Source organism: Accipiter gentilis, chromosome 13 (assembly GCF_929443795.1).
Source record: "Accipiter gentilis chromosome 13, bAccGen1.1, whole genome shotgun sequence".
In the NCBI taxonomy this organism is placed as follows: Eukaryota; Metazoa; Chordata; class Aves; order Accipitriformes; family Accipitridae; genus Astur; species Astur gentilis.
The window spans coordinates 7,508,953-7,528,946 of NC_064892.1; the positions used below are offsets into that span (position 1 = coordinate 7,508,953).

The 19,994-nt window shown below is 39.3% G+C and overlaps 1 protein-coding gene across 1 annotated transcript in view; it reads right to left on the reverse strand.

The window, feature by feature from the left end:
• Nucleotides 1–19,994, reverse strand: part of GPC6 (glypican 6) — a 777,853-nt gene that overhangs the window by 538,014 nt on the left and 219,845 nt on the right. The window contains exon 2 of the mRNA XM_049815985.1: nt 620–778. Within this exon, the coding sequence (XP_049671942.1) occupies nt 620–778 (159 nt within the window). The remainder of the gene's footprint in view (nt 1–619; nt 779–19,994) is intronic.

Sequence of the window (19,994 nt, forward strand, 5' to 3'; positions counted from 1 at the left end):
AGATTAGAGTACTGATTAGGAACAAATAAAACCCCCAAACTGTCCTTGTCAATTCTTTCTAGGTATAAAAGATATGTTCGATATTGCTTAAGTGTCATGCTTTGCATGACAATCCCTCTCAAATCCAACTGAGGCCTCAGCGTTTGGAAGCCAGAAGCCCTCTAAAAGACTCTGTACACCACAAGAAAATCACGCATGAAAAAAGTACAGCCTTAAGGCTACAAAAGGCAGACTACAAAAAAACCTGCTTTGCAATAACAAAAATCATGGGAGATCCACAGTTCATCTTGCAACAGTGAACATAATTGCAGACCTAAATTTTGCATCTGAAACTAGGAGACAAAAATTATAAACCTCTCTATGCATATCTAATCTCTTTTTTTCAACATTAGCCAAGCCTGCAGGCGCTTAACAGTCCAGATTCTTGATGTCATTGTAATTAAAGGCAATACTCACAAGGCTGATGAGCATACCAGCTGTAAGTTAACCCTTATCTTAGCCAAAGTGACAACTGCAAATGTGATATCTAATTGTAAAGAAAAGAACACTGGAATTTATTATGGATAACTGACTTTTAAATCCCATAACCTTGAAAATAAGTAAATAATATCCAGCCTACCATCAAACTTCTTGTGCCGGGACACAAAAGTGGTGCGTAGAAAGTGACTTGTCTCCTCCACTAAGTTTTCAAACTCCAGTTTGCTCTGTTGGCTTAACTTGTCCTCCATTTCTGAGGTGCAACAAGTATATTCCTGAGGGCAGATTCTCAAATGTTCCCCTGGAATCACAGGAAAAAAGGAATTAGAAATATTTGAATACAGATAGAAATGTGTCAGAACCAAATATACATGGTGTCTCTTCAGTTCAGGAAGGTGGGCTACCCAAAGAGCTCTTTAAGGCTTGACTACTTGATTGGGAACAATTTGAATCTCTATCAAACAACTTTGGGCATTCCTCACACAGGAGGGCAGACACACTTTGCAGAGTTGTTCTGATACTTAGAAGGCAGAACTGTCTCACACCAAAAGTGATTCCTCATGCTGAAAAAGCCTTCCTCATAAACAGACACATACTTAAAAATTCAAAGACGATTGCTTGCTTCCTGTTTGTATTCAAAATGCCTGGAGAAATACCTAGTGAGATGACCTGTTAGAAGTCATCGGAGCTGTCTTGCTGTTAAAACCTGAAAAACAGAAATTATGTATTTCTGTAGATAAGTCCCACTTGCCCAAATGCACCAAAACATTCTCCTCTTATACCCTTCCACCCTTCCTTCTCTTCTGCTTGAGAAAGGTATTTTAATGACTGTGTTAGGGTGCCACATGTTTTCTTGGGCAGCATTTCTTGTCAGACTGAGCAAGTGCTCTGCTGAATAGGAGAAAGCAATGAAGAGTTTAATTAATGCTTATGTTATAGGGAAATGCAATGTAACAGGTAATGAAAGCCTCTTATTTAATTCAATAGATTTATCTCTTGAAGCACTGTGGCAATACTTCTGACAATATTGCTTTCTTCGGTACAATTTGCAAGTGGAAACCAATTCTTTAGCTCATGAAATTAAAATGGTCTGTTATTACATGAAATGTGAATTTCCAATTGACACTGTACTATGTGTGTCAGAAACATTTAGCTCAGTTTGTACAAAGGCAGGAAATTCTACCATTCCCTCTTGAGAAATAAAAAGAACGATCTGCCTCTATGATTAAAGTTACTTGTAAGGCAATGAAAACATTTAGCTTTCTGTACACCGAATCCTGATTAAAAATCCCTCTGCAAATCTCTTAAAGGTGCAAATAAAATGATATACAAAGCCCAAGGGTTAAATAAATACTGGGGACCTGATTCTCGTTTATATAGAGCCTCCTTTCTACCACTGCTGAGCTATAAAGAAGATTTAAATGCAATTTATACCTACTTTAAGGCTACTTTTCACCATTCTTATTATGTAGTGAGGAGAATCAGGCCCTAAGGTTTATGCTTCCCAGGGGTATAATACATTTAGCTGCTGCATCATTTTGAAAAGAGCATCAAAAAGAGGTTTGCACATGCTTAGAATATTGTCTTGAGTTCACCCTCACCTTATTCCAGTTTTTGTTTCAGTTTTTGAATTAAGTCTTTTAATTTGAAATTTAGTCACTCCTCAACCCTGACCTATCACCCTCATCTTATTTTTTTTTTCTGCAAGAGTTCATAATATATGAACTATAATGCCATGAGATTTCTCTCAGCAGTCTCAAGACTTTTTAAAAGCTCACAGCTATACATCTTCAGGAAGGATCATTTCATTATTATCAGTTACTTTTTGGCAGTACTACCTAGAAGTCCCAGTCATGTCCAAAAGCACCATGATATAAAACACTGCATAAACCTGGAAAAATAGATACCCCATGACCATCAAAATACTGTAAGGATTATTTCCCATGTCTACTACACCCTCCCAACACAATAAATTAATTCCTCTCCATTCTCAAAATCATACATCTAAGCCATAAACAACAAATATAGGGACTGGTGAGCCAGCTGCTGTCAAACATAAATGATAGTGGCAAGATAATGGTTGCTTTACCCTCTACATCACTCTCACATTAAACTGAAACTATTCAACAGGTAACATGTGACTGCAGAGGTACCATAATAAGACACAATAAGAATTATTTTAGTAACAATAATGTTCTGAGTTTTTATTAGTTGTCAGAAAGACAAGGAAAGCTGAAATGTTCTGTTATTAGAAACAGTGCCATGTGCTTGATTAAGTAAAAAAAATATACCCCATCTATAACATCTGTAACCCCCTTCCTCGAGAAACCCAGGGGTTTTTGCTCATTGGAAAGCACTGGGTAGACCTACTATCCCAGTTCCTGCCACAGTGGTAGTTTGTGATTCCTATAATCATAATGTCCTCTAGTCTGTTTCAGTCAAAAATTTTTATAAAATTCAGTTTTATTTCCTCTGTTCATTTCAGTTTTCTTTCTCTTCTGTCTAGCTCCATTTGTTTTTCAGAATTGCCGGACTATCAGCTGAACTAATGCTAATCATCAAGGCACTGTGCTTAGTGAGTAACAGCCATAGGTCTAGATTTTTAAGACATTATGTTATGCTGAGTATTATGACAAATTAAACCATACTGAATGCAGTATAGCAGTCATTTTTGTAACAATATTCATTTTTCTCATGCTTATTTATTTATGGTCTGTTTTGTGGTTGTGTGGCGGGGTTTTGGTAGTGAGGGAGGGTCTGCAGGGGTGAGCTTACTCTGAGAAAATGCTGGAAGCTTCCCCGTCTGGGAGCTGGAGCCGCCTCTGGGAGAACAGATTCCAGAGGGGAAACCTGCCGGGAGTCGGGGGATCGGGATGGGAGAGGAACCCCTGTGCAGATCCCGAGGGCAGGGAGGAAGGAGGGGATGCCCCTGCAGCCCGTGGGGAGACCAGGCGGCAGGCTGTGTGTCCCCAGCCCACAGAGGGGAGCGGGGGAGCAGATGCCCACCTGCAGCCCGGGGAGAGAGGAGCCCACGCCGGAGCAGGGGGTGGAGGCCCCACAAGATGGCCGCTGCTCCCTGGGGAAGCCGGAGCTGGGGCAGCCGGGGACTGAAGGACTGCGGCCTGCGGGAGGGAACCGTGCCGGGGAAGTTCATGAAGAACTGCACCCACGGAAAGGACTCACACTGGAGAAGTTCATGGAGGACCGTCTCCTGTGGCAAGGACTCACGTTGGAGAAGTTCGTGGAGGGCTGTCTCCTGTGGGAAGGAGTCATGTTGGAGAAGTTCGTGAAGGACTGCAGCCTAGGGGAGGGAACCCCCGGCAGAGCAGAGGAAGAGTGCGGAGTCCTCCTCCCCCTGAGGAGGAAGGAGCGACAGAGACAAGGTATGACGGACTGACCCCAACCCCATTCTGGAGGGAGAGAGAACCAGGAGTGGGGCTGAGCCGGGACGGAGGGAGGGCTAGGGGAAGGGTGCTATGGTTGGGTTTTACTTCTCATCATCCTTGTTTTGGTTTGGTAGTAAATTAAATTGATTTTTGTTTGATTGACAGTTGATTCTGTCTTTTGCCCATGACCATAAGTGGTGAGTGATCCCTCCCTGTCCTTGTCTCGACCCATGAGCGTTTCTTTATGTTTTCTCCTCCCCATCCCACCGGGGCCGGGGGGCAGGAGTGAGCGAGTGGCTTCATGGTGCTTTGTTACCGGCTGGGCTTAAACCACGACATGGTCTTACTTTCTCTTTACTACAAAAATGACTTCCCACCTTGACTGCTACAAACTTATTCCAATTCCTACTGCATTTATTTCTTATACATGTATTTTCATTAAATTTCTTCTTTTTAATTCACTGAATCTTCATTGATTCATGAGGCTCTTGACTGATGAAATATGAAACTCATGCTCACAACTTCTACACCACCCCATTGCTTTCCTCTCCTGACAATGTATATTCCTAAATCATCTATGCTAACCACCCACCTTCATCACAAAAACTTCGCTAAACCATAATCAGCTTTTTTAAAACAATACTTCTACTTCTTCTCTCCTCCCCTGTCATATACTCCTTGTGTTTTGATAGAAAGAAATAAAAATGTAAATATTGTGCTACTCTTCAAAATCTGCTTCAAGATTTTTTTCCCTTCTCCTGTTTCCTCCACGGGAGGCTCAGGTCAGATTATAGATAAAGCAAAAGCATTTTCCATTGCTCTGTGGCAATGGAGTGTGTATAGGCTTAAGCAGTTCAAGTATACTTTGCAAAGATGAAGCCTTTAGAAATTGTGGCTCATAAGACCTAGTGTGTTTGTAGTGCAAACCATCTGCAGTCTTGAAAGGCTCACAACTTGGACAAATCTTGGGCCCTTTCCTGGGAGTGGTGAATGGAAACTCTCTGACAAACAGTCACTTCTGTATGCTTAATCTTAATTTCCTTTTTAAAAGCAGCAATTACCATTTTGTGTTTGTTCTTATTAAACCTCCAACTCATGTTAGAATCGCCAGGTCATTAGTTCACTCCTTGGACAAAAAAAGTGGACATAATTGGGTTTTTTTTAATTAAGGGGTGTGTGCTTGATTTTGGATTTTTCTGCTTCTTTTAGTGCAATATAACAGAGTGCTTGGATTGGAAATAACTCTGCAGGGTATATTTGATTGTGCTTCCTCTATTTCCCTGAACAGGATCATTTACCATTTGCATTTTGTAATATATTGTTCTATTACTCTAAAAGGAGTTTAATCACTGATTTGTGTATTTGCACACCTTAAGTATTTTGCAGGCTGAAAATGTGCTCACAGCTAATGTACCAATTCTTGCCCTGGGAAACTCCATATGGTCTACGTTCTTATGCTAATTTTAGCAAAGATTTTTATGGCGCAAGTGGCATTGGATATAACTGACTAGTTTTTCTTTGTTGCAAATGGTGTCTCCCCAGACAAGTTTGACAGAATGTAGTTACGCTGCACCAGCATTTTGCCAGACTAAACAAGTATTAACTCAGCAGTTCCCAGCAACCTACCAGAACTCTTCTAACCACCATTTCCAGCTGAAGATGCTGACCTACATATCTCTCCTCATGTGGTTTAGGTTATATAAATCAAATCAATTGCCTACTACAAATTCAGCTACCAGTATTCAATTTCAGTTTTATTACAGCTGTAATCTCACACCTGCCTTCACATGATCCAAATTGGCAAGTTTTGCAGTTGAATTTGGCAATCCTGCTAGCATGTTCCTTTGAAGTGTGATAAAACAATTTATAAAGCACTTGTTTTATATTCAGATATATTGCAGTTTGATGTCCCCATAACATGCTACAAACCTCACAAGAGTCTTTAAAAAATTGCAACTTACAACTCTCAAGATGAATAAATGCTTCTACTGTATATCAAAATGCCAGAACTGATTTGAGTGTGATAACCACTTGCAGAAGATACAATCTGAAGGAGCAGTAAACCCTATGGAATATAACATGACACTTAACAATTTCACTGCCAGATTTCCTGAACACCTGATGCAAGCATTGGTTATATTATTAGAACTGGAAGCATGAACATGTAAAATATTTTACTTCATCCAGAATTTTTTATGGGTCATGTTGCAAGTTTAACAATTTCAGAAACAATTCTTCTGAGGCAGTCAATATTTCATAGTTTCAATTCTAACCATAAATTTAAAAACCTGATACTGTCCTGTTGACACAATGGTAGGACTAACTGTATGACTGGTGAGAATAGAAACATACAGTCACCACACTGCTTCAAAAATCCAGCAATGAATAAATGTTAATAAATAAAAGGGGTAAATTCAAGGTGTGCTTTCAAACTTGGTCACCCTGTCTGAATCAACAGAGCCTAAAGGAAGAGAAGATAGCTCTGCATCCTTCATCTTGCAGATTAGATTAATGTGATTGGGCTTTGTCATTAACCATGTCCTTTAAAATTAGAAATACCTGCTTCAGACCTGCTCATAGTCTGCCATTTGTGGAGAAGGCAGCATAACGAACTAACAGAATGAAGTTTAACAAAAACAAATGCAAAGTCCTGCACCTGGTACGGAATAACCAAAGATCCCAGGACAAGCTATCATCTGTGTGGCTGGGGAGCAGCCTTGCTGAAAATGACGTGGGTTCCTGGTGGACAACGAGCTGAACAGGAGCCAGCAGTGCACCGTGGCAGCAGCAAAGGCAAATTGGATACTGGGCTGCATCCACAGGGGCATTATTAGCAGAGGGAGACAGACATGATCATCCCCCTTTACTCAGTGCAGGTCAGGCTGCACCTGGAGTAATGTGTCCCATTCTGGTCCCCACAACTCAAGAAAGATGTGTACAGACCAGAGAGGGTCCAAAGGAGGGCCATGAAGATGATCAAAGGGCTGCAGAACCTGCCCTGTGAGGAAAGGCTGAAGGAGTTAGGTCTTTTCTCCATGGAGAAGAGAAGGCTCAGGGGGAACTCATCACAGTATTCCAGTACTTAAAGGGCAGCTACAAAGAGGACAGAGGCTCTGTCTTCACAAGGAGCACGTGGAGAAGACAAGGGGCAAAAGGTACAAGTTGCACCAGGAGACGTTTCATCTTGACATAAGAAAGAAATTTTTTACAGTGAGAAAAATCAATCATTGGAACAACCTCCCCAGGGATGTGGTGGAGTCCCCATTGCTGGAGGTTTTCAAGATGCAATTGGACAGGGTGGTAGATAATACCATCTAGGCTCCCTTTCCCAGAATGGCCCAAACTGGGCTGTTCTGTGTTTCTATGATTATGTACGTCAGGGCCTCCTACCTCTCAGAATTATAAAGGACTGGCATGGTTGGAGTTTTGTTTCTAAATGAATGTGTTCCACCTAATCTTCTGTTTTGTTTTGTTTTGTTTTTTATTATTATTATTATTTAAAAATATTATTTTAAATTATTTTTCAAATATGATGAATAGAGTTAAAATGAAAACCTCATTCAGCTTGCCCACTGTTTTGAGATTTGGATCTTTTTCTGTGTTGGCAATGTTTCTGAACACCTGCTTTTTGAAGTTTTCAATTTAAGTGCTCTACTGGTGAAATCAGGAGCATGGGAGAACTCTTCATGATCACATTATCAATGTTCTATTATAGAAAACTATTCTCCTCCAATACACTTACACCCTTCTGTCAAAGGGTAGAATTCTGTATAATTTGACTCACAATCATCTTTAACTTAAAAAAAAGCCAAACAGCAGTATCATGCTTTCTGCATTAACTTATTTAGCAGTTAAAACTAAATTAGAAACATGAGTTTCATCATTTCAGCCAATATTCAAGCAGTGAAAATTAAAATATCATTTTGTTGGCCAAAACCTGTTCCCTAACCAAAAAGTCCTAAGGCTCCTTCTGACTTTGTAATTATCTTCTCTGTGGGGTATAACAGCCCTGCAAGCAGCCTCTGTAAAATTGCACCTGACATTCAAGTCACAGCATTGAACTTTCCTACTCAAACTAAAAGGAAACAGATTATGATTTAAATTAATTCCAATGTAATATTGGCCTGACAAGTGATGATGGGAGAAATGTTTGCACAGAAAACAACAGCTGAACAAAAGGAGGGAAAGCTGTCTATAACATACAGATCATGTCATCAGACACAACTCTCCTAATTTTAATCAGTGGAATATTGAACTTGAAAAACTTTTATGTCTGGTGGTCTCCAATAAACCCAACCCATGCAACTACGCCATGAAAGAAAATGACTCATTTGCTTGCCTTGGACCCAAATCTCAGATTTGCTGAGATTCCTTTTGTTCCTTGAGTGCTTTGAGGTCAATTAAAAAATGAACGCCTTCCAAACAGACTGATAATTAGTTAACAGTCTCTTCATTACAGGTCCCACAGGGAACATTCATTTACAAGAAGACCTGACCCTGTTGTCCTTGGGAAGCCCTCAATAATAAGTTATAGAAGCAGAGGCCAAGGCAAGCCTGTTCAGACTAGGACTATACAGATGCTAAAGAAAGAGCTGAAGTCCCTAGAGTCTTCCTAACTAAACTACTAGAAGCAGCACCACTACTCCAACACTCAGGTTCATTTTATTTTCCAAGCCTACACAGTCAGACAATTGGTTTTTGATAGCACAGTTTGTGAGAAGAATCTTTAGTTACCTCTTGGGGGGTGTATTACTGGCGTTATGCTCAGTGCCTTGTGGAAAGCAAATGGTAAGGCTGTGATTCAGCACTGTATGGTTTCATCGTCTCGCTGCCTACATCACTACGATTTTCTGATTTCAAAGCATGTTTCCACCTGGGAACAGCAGCCAACTTCCCCTCCTCCCCAATTGATTTTTGCTGTTTATTATGTTCCCTACTATAATAGCTGAAATATCTTATATAGCATTATAGTGAGAAGTAGAATACAAGCAGCACATCACTTTACCACGACCATAAAACACAGTGCAAGCAGGTTTTGTATTTCAGCTGCTCTCAGAACAATTTTATTAAGATAACAGGATGAGATTGTACACATTCATGCATTTATAAAGATTGTAATCAACATTCATCACACAGAACTGAAATCCAAAGATGTGATTGCAGCACATGATATATCAAAGACAGATTTACACCACTTAGTTCATGTAGCCACAGAAATACAATCACAGTAGGACAGAGTGGACTTAAGTTACCTGAGGCTAACTGGGTATACGGTATTGCCAAAACAAGTCCTTAAGATAGTTACAGCATTACTAATATACCTGCAGAGAAGTTAAAGCTGCATGAGCTATAGTTGTGCCATTTGATTGCACTGTCAAGTATACTTTAAAGCTGTGCATATCCCTTGCTGATCCCTGTATTGTCATGTATAAAATCCATCTTTCTGTAATGCTAAACTTAGCAACAACTGTTTAAAAGTCCTTAATCACAGTGCTCTTCTCTTATTCATATGGCTTCAGTCAGTCCAAGGAAACCTTTCAGGCTACCATTAAGCAGATGAATCTACCTTCCTGCATTCTGATTGATAATGACATGCTTTCCTGAAATGCCAGTCATAGAAACAGTTCACAAAGATAACCATGATATAGGTTACGTTGATCTTAAATCAGAGGCTGTAATGGGTACATCACTGGTAAGATTTTGGTGCTTCTGCCATAAGCTCTTTATTGAGATAGTCTTCAGCCTAATATCTTTCCTAGTTGCTTAAGGAAAAGAGGGTAGAAAAAAGGGAGGCTATAATTTGTAAAGATCTGAGATTCCTGTTATCGTACTGACTCAAGGTCTACCCATGAAATTTCAGGGCCAGAAGTGCTGGCATTTGTCCTTTCATTGCTTTTTGGAACCAAGCAGTGTGCCTCTACCAGCTCTGAACTATTAACCTTACTGTGACACAAGTCGTAAGGCAAAAAGCAAAGCACTTCCTCCAAGTCTGTGTGTCTGAGTTTATAGGGGGAAAAACCCACCTTCCTTTTTTTTTCCCAGAGAAGCATGCTAAGAATATGGCCACAAGTGGAATGCACAGAGAAATCACTCAATGCAAGACAGTTCAAAACATGCAAAAAAATAATGCCCTATTACCCCATGCAGGAGTTCCACGGTCTTTGAGCCAAATTTGGTGCAAGTTTGTGTGTTCTCGGCTCAGTTTTACAGATCCAACTGTAGTTACAGTGTGAGAAAGTCCATGCTAAAGCCAAGTAAGGCACCACAAGCAAAGCCACAGACATGATAGTGGAAGTGAAAGGATTCAAGAGGAAAACTACCGACATGTGAAGGTAAAAAACCCCATGGAATAAAAAAAACCTGACCAACTGGAGGGTGGTAACCCAGCACCAAGGAAGACCAGCCCATTCCCAACTTGGGTGATTACTGCATAGCCACTTGAGAATTATTGGGTGTCTTATCATTGATGGCAATCATACTATTGCTTAGCCTCATAGCTCATTAGTCCTAGTTATCTATCGTGTATAGTAACCAGAAAATTATTCTTTGTAGTCTTGTATACATTCTGCAGTTGGGCATATTCTGCAGTGACTCAGAGAGCATTGACTCCCAGGGGTTAGGGGAACCAGCTGCTGCTCCTGATGGGCCAAGTGGGAGAAGATACCACAGTACGGGGGTGCCTTTTTTCTGCAAGTTGCTCACTGACAGTGGCATCTTCTTCAGGTGAGAAGGCATCAGAACTACAGAAGTAAGTATTTAGTTCTTTCCTAAAGGTGTACAAGAGAATGTTCTGTGACTTCCCACAATAAATCTTAAGCAGTTAAGGAATTCAGACCTTTTTCTGCCTACTCCTACCAAAATTCACACCACTGAAATGGCTCTCCTTCAGTGACAGGGGGTACCAGCTGACACAGGAGGAAGAAGTATGGGTACAGATTTCCACTGAGAATGTGGCAGTGGAAAGTTCTCTTATGCAAAATTTTTTTCTATTGACTTGGACTATTTTTAGACTGTTTTGATTCACTTATGTGACAAATATAGCTTCACTGAACTGAAAAAACCCATGCATTAAAGTATAAATAAAAATATTCTGAATTTCAAGGCTTCTAATTAACAATATGAATCTAAAGCTTCTCTGTGGATATTGTCAGCTATAGCATGAGACAGACATTCTATTATTAACACCATGGATAGGCAAACTTTTGATGAATAAGCAGGAAATTCTGAAACATTTTAAATATATTTCCTTAGGAATCTCAGGATTCAGCAATGCAGACTGACATTTTTTAAATCCTTTGTTCATTGCTGCTATTAGACTCTCAGTTTCAATAACCAGCTGTCAGATCTCCTAGAGCTTGGGCTGGGGTGTCTGGGTGCTCACATTTTTCAGGGAAGCTGGACTCACGGGCATCCTTCTGAAGAGGGAGGCAACTGGTCTGTGCACCTAGAAGCCTGGAGGTGTTTGGACTGAAGGTAGTTCAAACAACAGTGCTGTCACACTTCAGCATAAGCTGGGAAGTCTTGAAGGCTTCCTGAGTCTGGACTATGTAGTTTCCTTCCTGTTACAGTCCCAAGGCTTTCTCAGAGCTTGCTAGTTTTGAAAACCTTTGAAGTTTCCACGTTTTCTATGATAGGAGAGAGAAATCCTCTCAGCTTCTGGTTCAGGTCAAGTTGTCAGGTTTCTGTAACCTTCCCTGTGTATCCAAAGGCTGTATCTTTGGTAGCTATATCACTAGACAAAAAGGGGCCAGCAATTGATCCATGTGCTCAGAGGAGCTCGCAACCATGCTTCTTAGGGCAAACTCCCTCTGTATGCAATGAACCTAGGAGCAAAGTAGTTGAACCAGTCAAAAAAAGCCAGGGTGGGACCTGATGATTTTGGGTCTAGTGCTTGAGCTCATTCCTTTTTCAGATTAAGATCTTGACAGGATTGTTGACCTGCTTGAGGGTAGGGAGGCTTTACAGAGGGATCTGGACAGGCTAGATCAATAGGCCGAGGCCAGTTGTATGAAGTTCAATAAGGCCGAGTGCCGGGTCCTGCACTTGGGTCACAACAACCCCATGCAGCGCTACAGGCTTGGGGAAGAGTGGCTGGAAAGCTTCCCAGCAAAAAAGGACCTGGGGGTGCTGGTTGACAGCCAGCTGGATATAGGCCAGCAGTGTGCCCAGGTGGCCAAGGCGGCGAACGGCATCCTGGCCTGTATCAGCAAGTGTGGCCAGCAGGAGCAGGGAGGTGAACATCCCCCTGTACTCAGCACTGGTGAGGCCGGACCTTGAATACTGTGTTCAGTTTTGGGCCCCTCACTACAGGAAAGACATTGAGGTGCTGGAGCATGTCCAGAGAAGGGCAACGAAGCTGGTGAAGGGTCTGGAGAACAAGTCTTATGAGGAGCGGCTGAGGGAACTGGGGTTGTTTATCCTGGAGAAAAGGAGGCTGAGGGGAGACCTTATCACTCTCTACAACTGCCTGAAAGGAGGGTGTAGTGAGCTGGGTGCTGGTCTCTTCTATCAAGTAACTAGTGATAGGATGAGAGGAAATGGCCTCAAGTTGTGCCAGGGGAGGTTGAGATTGGATATTACGAAAAATTTCTGCACTGAAAGGGTTATCAAGCCTTGGAACAGGCTGCCCAGGGAAGTGGTTGAGTCACCATCACTGGACATGTAGACGTGGTGCTTAGGGACATCATTTAGTGGTGGACTTGGCAGTGTTAAGTTAATGGTTGGAGTCGATGATATTAAACATCTTTTCCAACCTGAATGATTCTATGGTTCTAGACAATCAGTTAGAGTAACGTTTTTCAGAGGCCAAAGGACTCTGGATTCAGGGAGCCTGGCAGAGCAGGCATGACATTGTCCTTGACTTGAAGAGGTCTCCTGGCCTGGTGGAGGACACAGGGCAGGTGTGCCTTGCACTGCTGATGCTGCAAGCTTGGAAGCATAGGCAGTCTTGTAGTCTAACAGAAAACTCTGCTTACAATATCATGATATTTACTTAAGTCAATGTTTTCTAATAGAACACTGTTTGCTCTGAAAACTTTTAGCTCACTCTAACAGAAACTATGCTTCCATAATATCAGCCAGCCACAGTAATCGCTGCCAAAAGGAAAATGAAAGCTTTTTAGAGAAGAGGATAGTAGCTTAGCTGCAACGATTACACATTTCCACTATTCCCAATAGTGCTTGAGATCTGAATCTATTGTTAGTTCTACACAGTAGGTTTTTTTGTTTGTGGGTTTTGGTTTTTGGTTTAGTTTTTTTTTTATTGGATTTAGATACAACAAAGACTGAACAATTTTTTTAGCTCTTTTTATTAATATACTTTTGTCAGTGCCCTCTATGGCCTGTGATACTTGGCAAGGCTCAGGGTCTTCAAAATCAATAACTGAATGTAACAGAGTTTCTTGCCCTTCAAGTGTTTTAATGTTAAAGGTTTGACCTTTATGATTAAAGATCAGCTTGAAAGGAAATCCCTATCTATGTCTGAAGTCTTCTCTTTTGTAACCATATTTTTGAATGGACATTTTTGATTGCAAAAATAAAGGGCTTCTGTGCACTTTTACAGAATTAATCAAAGCATTTAAATATAAAAGGATACAGCAATAAGCTAGACAGGTTCTATCAGTTCATTAGAGAATTACTGTTACCTTATTAATATTCCTTTTTGGTACATTTGTCCAGTACAATCACAGCTTTTGAATAGCTGCTTACAGCAGTGACCTCTGATTAACTTGTGATTACCTTGCAGCCCAGATTTTAGGAAAAAAAAAACCCAAACCAAAACAACAACCAACCTTTCTCTTTAGTTATTTATTGAAAGAACATTATATTCTGGATCTGATAGGCACTGTATTTTCCTTGAAGATGCCTGATAATCCTTCTTCATTATGGCCAAACGGGCTATTTCCTATAAAGATGACAAGGCACTCTTGAATCCTATTTACTCTGTGCACTTCAGCTGACATAATATGGACAGATATCATCCAAAGAGAATACATGTCTCATGGAGGAAACTCTCCGCAGATCTATAGCAGATGGAGCTGGGAAGAAAGCAGGCAAAGACTATGTCATAGTTGTTTGTGCTTATTCTCTTTCTTAAGGCATCTGTCTAAATTCAGAGCCCCTTGAATACATTTCTCTCTTGGTTGCTTCTCTCAGAAACTACTCAGAATAAGACATTCCCTGGCCTCTGCTGCATGGATGGGGCCACAGTAAGATGTATCACATTAATGACAGGTAGAAATTTAAAGAAAACTCTGGGCATGTCTGTACAAACCTCAAATGACTTTGCCCACCTTACCCCAAAACCTAAAAAAAACATCTGTAAAACTCATAAAAATGTGCAAATCTGCATTGCAGATGCAGCCATAATGCTTCCAGGTCTTACTATTATCTCTGACGGTCTAAATCTAAGGGTTTCTCAGTCCCTGTGGAAGTGTCTCTCGCCTTCCCTGGGTGCCTCAGGTTAAACAGTGTGAATTTGCCTTGCTTCCCTGCCCTCCTTCCCCCCCTCCTTTCCTTCTGTGAGGCTGTTTTCCGAGGGAGCCCTGTGGCCCTCACTGCCCAGGGGAGGCTGTGCAGCGTGCTGCTGTCCCTGTCCCAAAGTAGAAGTACCTTCTGAGCTGAAGCAGTGATCATTTACACCCTTAAAACGTAATAACTACGGTTACCTATAGAAATCTCTGCAAAGAGCAAGAATAAATCTAAAATAAGAGCTAGGTCAACATGCACAGAACTCTAATATGTATCATGTATATTTAGGAAGGAGTAATATTTTGGGATTTTATCTTTTTTTTCTGGATAAATTATATAGTTCAACTCTGGGCCCAGCAGCAGTGGTAGTAAATATATTACAGTACTTTCTGGTGCTGTGCTGGACTAATGCATGCCTAAAATCTTTTGCCTGGAATATTTTTCTTTTGTCACCTTGGCAAAAAACTTGAAAAGAGATACAAATAGTATTGGGCAATACCCCAGAAGTTTTTCTTTAAATACAAGTTACTTGTCATTGCTAAATTCTAGTAATGTTGATATTTTCAGACAACAGTATTGAATTTACTGTCATTAAAATTATTTTTAATAGAAAAAGTCCTAATAAAACTCGTATTTTGCTTTTCCCCATCATTGTCTTTACTGACTATCAAAAGGAGGTCATATATATTTTATTTTCCTTGTATATCACAAATACAATTATAAAAGATGACTGACAAGTTTCAGTTAAGGAATACATCTAGTAAACTCTATGTGTGAACAACATTACATTGTCTTTTCCAGTCCTTCCAGAGTATCTGTCTCCTTGGCAAGTAAAGGTAATATCTGTAATTACAGAGGGGACGGGGGGTGGAAGCCTAAATTACCAGGTAGATTGTGTAAAGTATCTGAAGTAAGGTCTCCACTGACTGTCACAGGAACAGCCCTTCTATTTCTATATGACTTAAGTTACTGCACAACTGTGTCACATTTCTTCAATGTCAGCCTGTGTAGTCTCTCTTTCCTGGTTTGATTTATGGGCAATAAGGAGATACCAGGAGATGGAACTTTGCTCTGAGGTGGCAATTTAAACAATCAGTCTGGAAATAGTATGTACAAATGATGAACATTTGCACAAAACTACATATGTAATTAAATGTACAGCATGAAAAAATATACTTTCTTCTTGTGAAACTGTTGAAAGCCATTCTCAGAGAAGCTGGACTGAAGCCTGGCTTCTTCTGTCATATCAAGATTGGTCTGCTTATAGTGGGTCTATGAGATAAGGTAACAGATCATGTTCTGTAAAAGCTAAGACTCGGTCATCAACAAAACAGGTCAGAATGGTGTATGAAAAAGACATATACAAAATATCCACACCTACCAGTAAATAACCTCTTCACTGAGTTGGAGCTTTTATAAATTAAAAGTTAGGGATTCATGATCCTAATAAATACAATATACTACTGGTTAATAGCTCTCACAGCATTTTATGTTTTTGAAAGAGATTTATAGGTTTATAATGAGGAACATTACAGTGCAGGTGCTATTAACTTCACTGTAAGCTATGTGTAAAAAAGGAAAAGCAAATCCTGTACATCTTCCATTAAATAGAAAATACTAAAGCATTTTGTTAAAGTTTTTCCTAATCTACTGTTTTCTAAGAAAAGAAGTGCATTTCAAGGTGACTTCTCAGCAGTGTCATTAATTTGGTGGAGTTCACAAATTGCTTAATGAGTACTGTGTTTAATGAATATTCTCTGAAACTTTATGGCTATTTTCTACATCCATTCAGCATAACAGCAGTTTTGAGCACTTGTTGCAGATGTTTCTAACGGTTTTCTGCCAAATGCAAATTCACTTCTTGAGTGATTGAATTATCAATGCCAATTTTAGCTGATACTACTGTTAAAAGATTAATGTCCTAAAGGGAGAATCAGATTACTACTTGCATTCTTTTAACATCACTTTAGGAATACTCTCAACCCCCTTCCACTTGGACAGAATGCTTTTTAAAAGCAACATAGCATGGTTGAGTAGGTTTAGCCTTCTCACAATATGGTTACAAAGTATCTAAGGCTAAAATTGTATCTTAATGGGTTATCATCCAAAATTAATATTGCATAGTCTCATGAAAAAGTTCTAAAACTTTACATAAAAACTACTAAAAACAAGTCATAAAACAGACATCTAGGCTACTCCTTGCTGTCATTTAATAATTCACTATCATCTGGCAACTCGTAAAGTAACTACCTCAGGGTAACATTACTTCCTAAAATATGAAAAGCTGCCCACAATGTTCAAAATAAGCTCTAAAATGATGATGATGATGATGATGATAATGATGATGATGATAAATATAATAATAATAATAATAATTCTTAAATAATTTCTGCACCTGAAAGTTCTATGGGATGACTTACATACCTGAAGTTACTCAGCCATAAATATTGCCAGAAATAAAATTCAGCAGCACAAGCTGCTGGAGTACATAACTTTTATTGATCTTTGGGGTTTAAAATTATAATTGAATTATTATTAACCATTTATTCATTATTGAATTATTGATTTCCCTTTTTATAGCTCTCTAAAATACAGGTAGTTCTGGGGATGATCATGAGCTCTGTGGAAGAATCAAAGACTCTGTTCTCCTTAGATTTGGTCAAATAGCATCTAAAAGGAATCAAACCTACTGGCTTTTAGGTAAAGATTTATTTGGGATACAATTAACTAGCATAATTCGTGTATCATATTGTCAAAGTCCTTGCTTCAACCTTCCTTTATTATAAACTATAAATGTGTGGTCACACTTAAATGATTACTTACACATAATCTGGTGATAAATTCAGCCGAGACAACCTTAATATGCTGATATCTCAGATATCTAAGAAAACATCAAATTAAGCACCTGCACTGTCCTTTTCTTTCAAGCTTCCGGTGCAAGAAACTGGAAATACTGTGCAATTAAGTTCTGAAACTATTATTACTATTAACATAAAATTCTGTTTAAAAGTTTAAAAAATTGGTAATCATATAATAATAAGACTTAGGCATACATGCTAGTGACATAATTCTAAGTTGATCTGCAGTTTACTATAGCAATGGAGATGAAAAAGTAGTACAAAAAGAGATTCAAAGCTTTAGCCAAACTGTCTCCTTCAGGAATGAATTCTAGAATAAAGATATGAACTCAGCTGCCTGCATTTTTAAAGGCAGATACTGCATACTTCATGTCAAGCTGCAGATCTGTGAGTATGAACTTTGAAAAGAGAAGCAGCAAGCAGTGATTTAATGCTAATTTGATGCATCATTCAGAGTCAAGACACCATCTAAGACTTGTCTGACAGGACACATTCAAAGTACAAAATGATCAAACTGAAACTGTGTCAGTTACTTTATGAGCAAATCAGATTTCTGAATGTTGCAGAATTTCCTTTACAAGGGGCTATATCAACAGAACAGATTAATTAGATGAAAGGTGGAAGTAATACAGTGAGCAACGTCCACACTGGTGAAAGTGTGATAGATCAAAGAAATACAATGGCATCATGTTGTCTCCGAGTGAGTACATCTTACTTTATTAAATGCTCCCATAGCATTGCATGATCATTGCTGCACTTTAATTCTACTGCTCAGAACTGAACAAAGTTCACCTATTTCATTTCACAGAGTCAGGCTAATATCGTCTTCGGTTTTGATCTGTGTAAAGTTGCCCTTTTTCAAGTTTGAATGAACCCACAAACCTCAAAAAGAAAATTCAGTCAAACTTGTCATATTTTCCTTACTTATCCCCTTACTCAATGCATAAGTTTGCATAAATATGAGGTTCAGCTGTGACCCAGGATTGGATCACAACCCCTAGGTAGTCTCAGTTTGATTTTATATCTTGTCATTAAATTGTCAAACAAAGGCCAAATGCTTATGAAATATGAGAAGGAAAGGGGGACTGAAAGAAAGGGAAATGAAAAGAGAGAGATGGACAAAGAATATTAATAATTGAGAGTATAAATAATGTAACATTTGTCCAGAAAGAATCATGTCATTGCTATTTTAATTTTCATAAACTCTCAACTGAAGTAGAATATAAAAGCAAATCACACTAATTCTTTAGACAGAACAAAACCTCACATTATTTCAGATACTTTGAACTGAATAAATGCACCAATCATGCCACCTGAATAAATGCACCAATAATTCCACAGCATTACCCTATTATGGGACCACAGGAAAATCAAGGTTGAGGAATATGAAGTGTGGGATCAAGTAGGCAGCTTCTGCTCCAGAAGAGGTAGAGTAACGTGGGTATGAGCCTGACTATGCCACATGCTTTGGGGCTACAAATCAGCCCCTGTTGTTAGCAATTTTCTGGTTAAGCCAGGGTTGCAAGCAGAAAACATCTCCAGGTCTTCCACATCTTCCTAATTCACACATGGTTCTTAAGGAAGCAAGATCCCATGTCAGACTGAACGGTTTGGATCTAGAGGAACCTTACAGTTGCTGATCTCCAGGAAGCGGCAGGCGTCCTTCCTGAAGGTCCACTCAGCAACATACGCACTGCAGCTGGTAATTCAGTTCTGCTTTCAAGATTTTGCCCAATGTTGTATAGCTTTGCTGTGAATGCAATACCTTGATATTTTTTCACAGAATCCTTGTTTCCACAGTAACTTTGAGGAGGTTATGTTGATTAGCATATTTTTTTCATGCCAAAACCCATCCAAAAGAGGATAACAGCAAGGAGCTCATATAACTGTATATGGGTGACAAATCAAGCATATGGAGTGTGAAAAAGAAGAGTGAAATCATTGAAGAAGAGCTAGCAGATAACTCTTCATACGAAGTTTAGCCTTTTTTTGAAACACTGCAAAGTAAAAAATGTGGTGCTATTTTTCTAGATGTAATCTGTAGCATTCCAGACTTCTGGAATTCATTTAAACAATCTCATTCAGATCTTTTTACTTTACTGACTGATGTTTCTGCTTTAAAGTTGCACTTATATCTACATTGCTATTTGTCAGTGTACCACAATTATAAAACCAAACACATACAACTTTAGATGTAGGATACATACAAGGTCTTCATACATACAGTCTTCCTTATTCATATGGTCCTCAGTCTTCAGAACTGACTATTCAGTCTTCCTGAAATCTACTACATGGGCTAGGTTCAAGCACAAACAGTCTTTTAAATTTATAAATTATCAAAGGGCAGCAGGCTAAAACTTTAAAAATATGAATTAAAGCTCAGTTTTAGATAGAAACTTGGAAAAAAAAAAAAACCAAAACGGGCAACTCAGCTGTTGAAGTAAAGCTAAGGCAACTAGGGCTTCACAAAAGCTCTGGGTAAAAACACTGCAGTTCATCATATAGTATTTTAAAATAATGCACTTAAATACTGCTGCAAGCTAAAAATGTTTTTCCGTGATCATAATCTTATACCCTAAGAAATTAAAATGAAAACAAGAGTTTTCACTGCCAAACCATAGTAAGGATAGTGTCTTATCAAGATGCAAAGATTTATATGCTCAGTGTATTATGTTGCTGTAGATGCCTTCAGGGGACAAATTTGCCTAGGATGCTTCACTCACAAAATAAATTACGATGCTTTTCAGTTTCATCATGGATTGATGAGAGAAAATAAAAAGATATTTTTCTTCTCAGTACACTG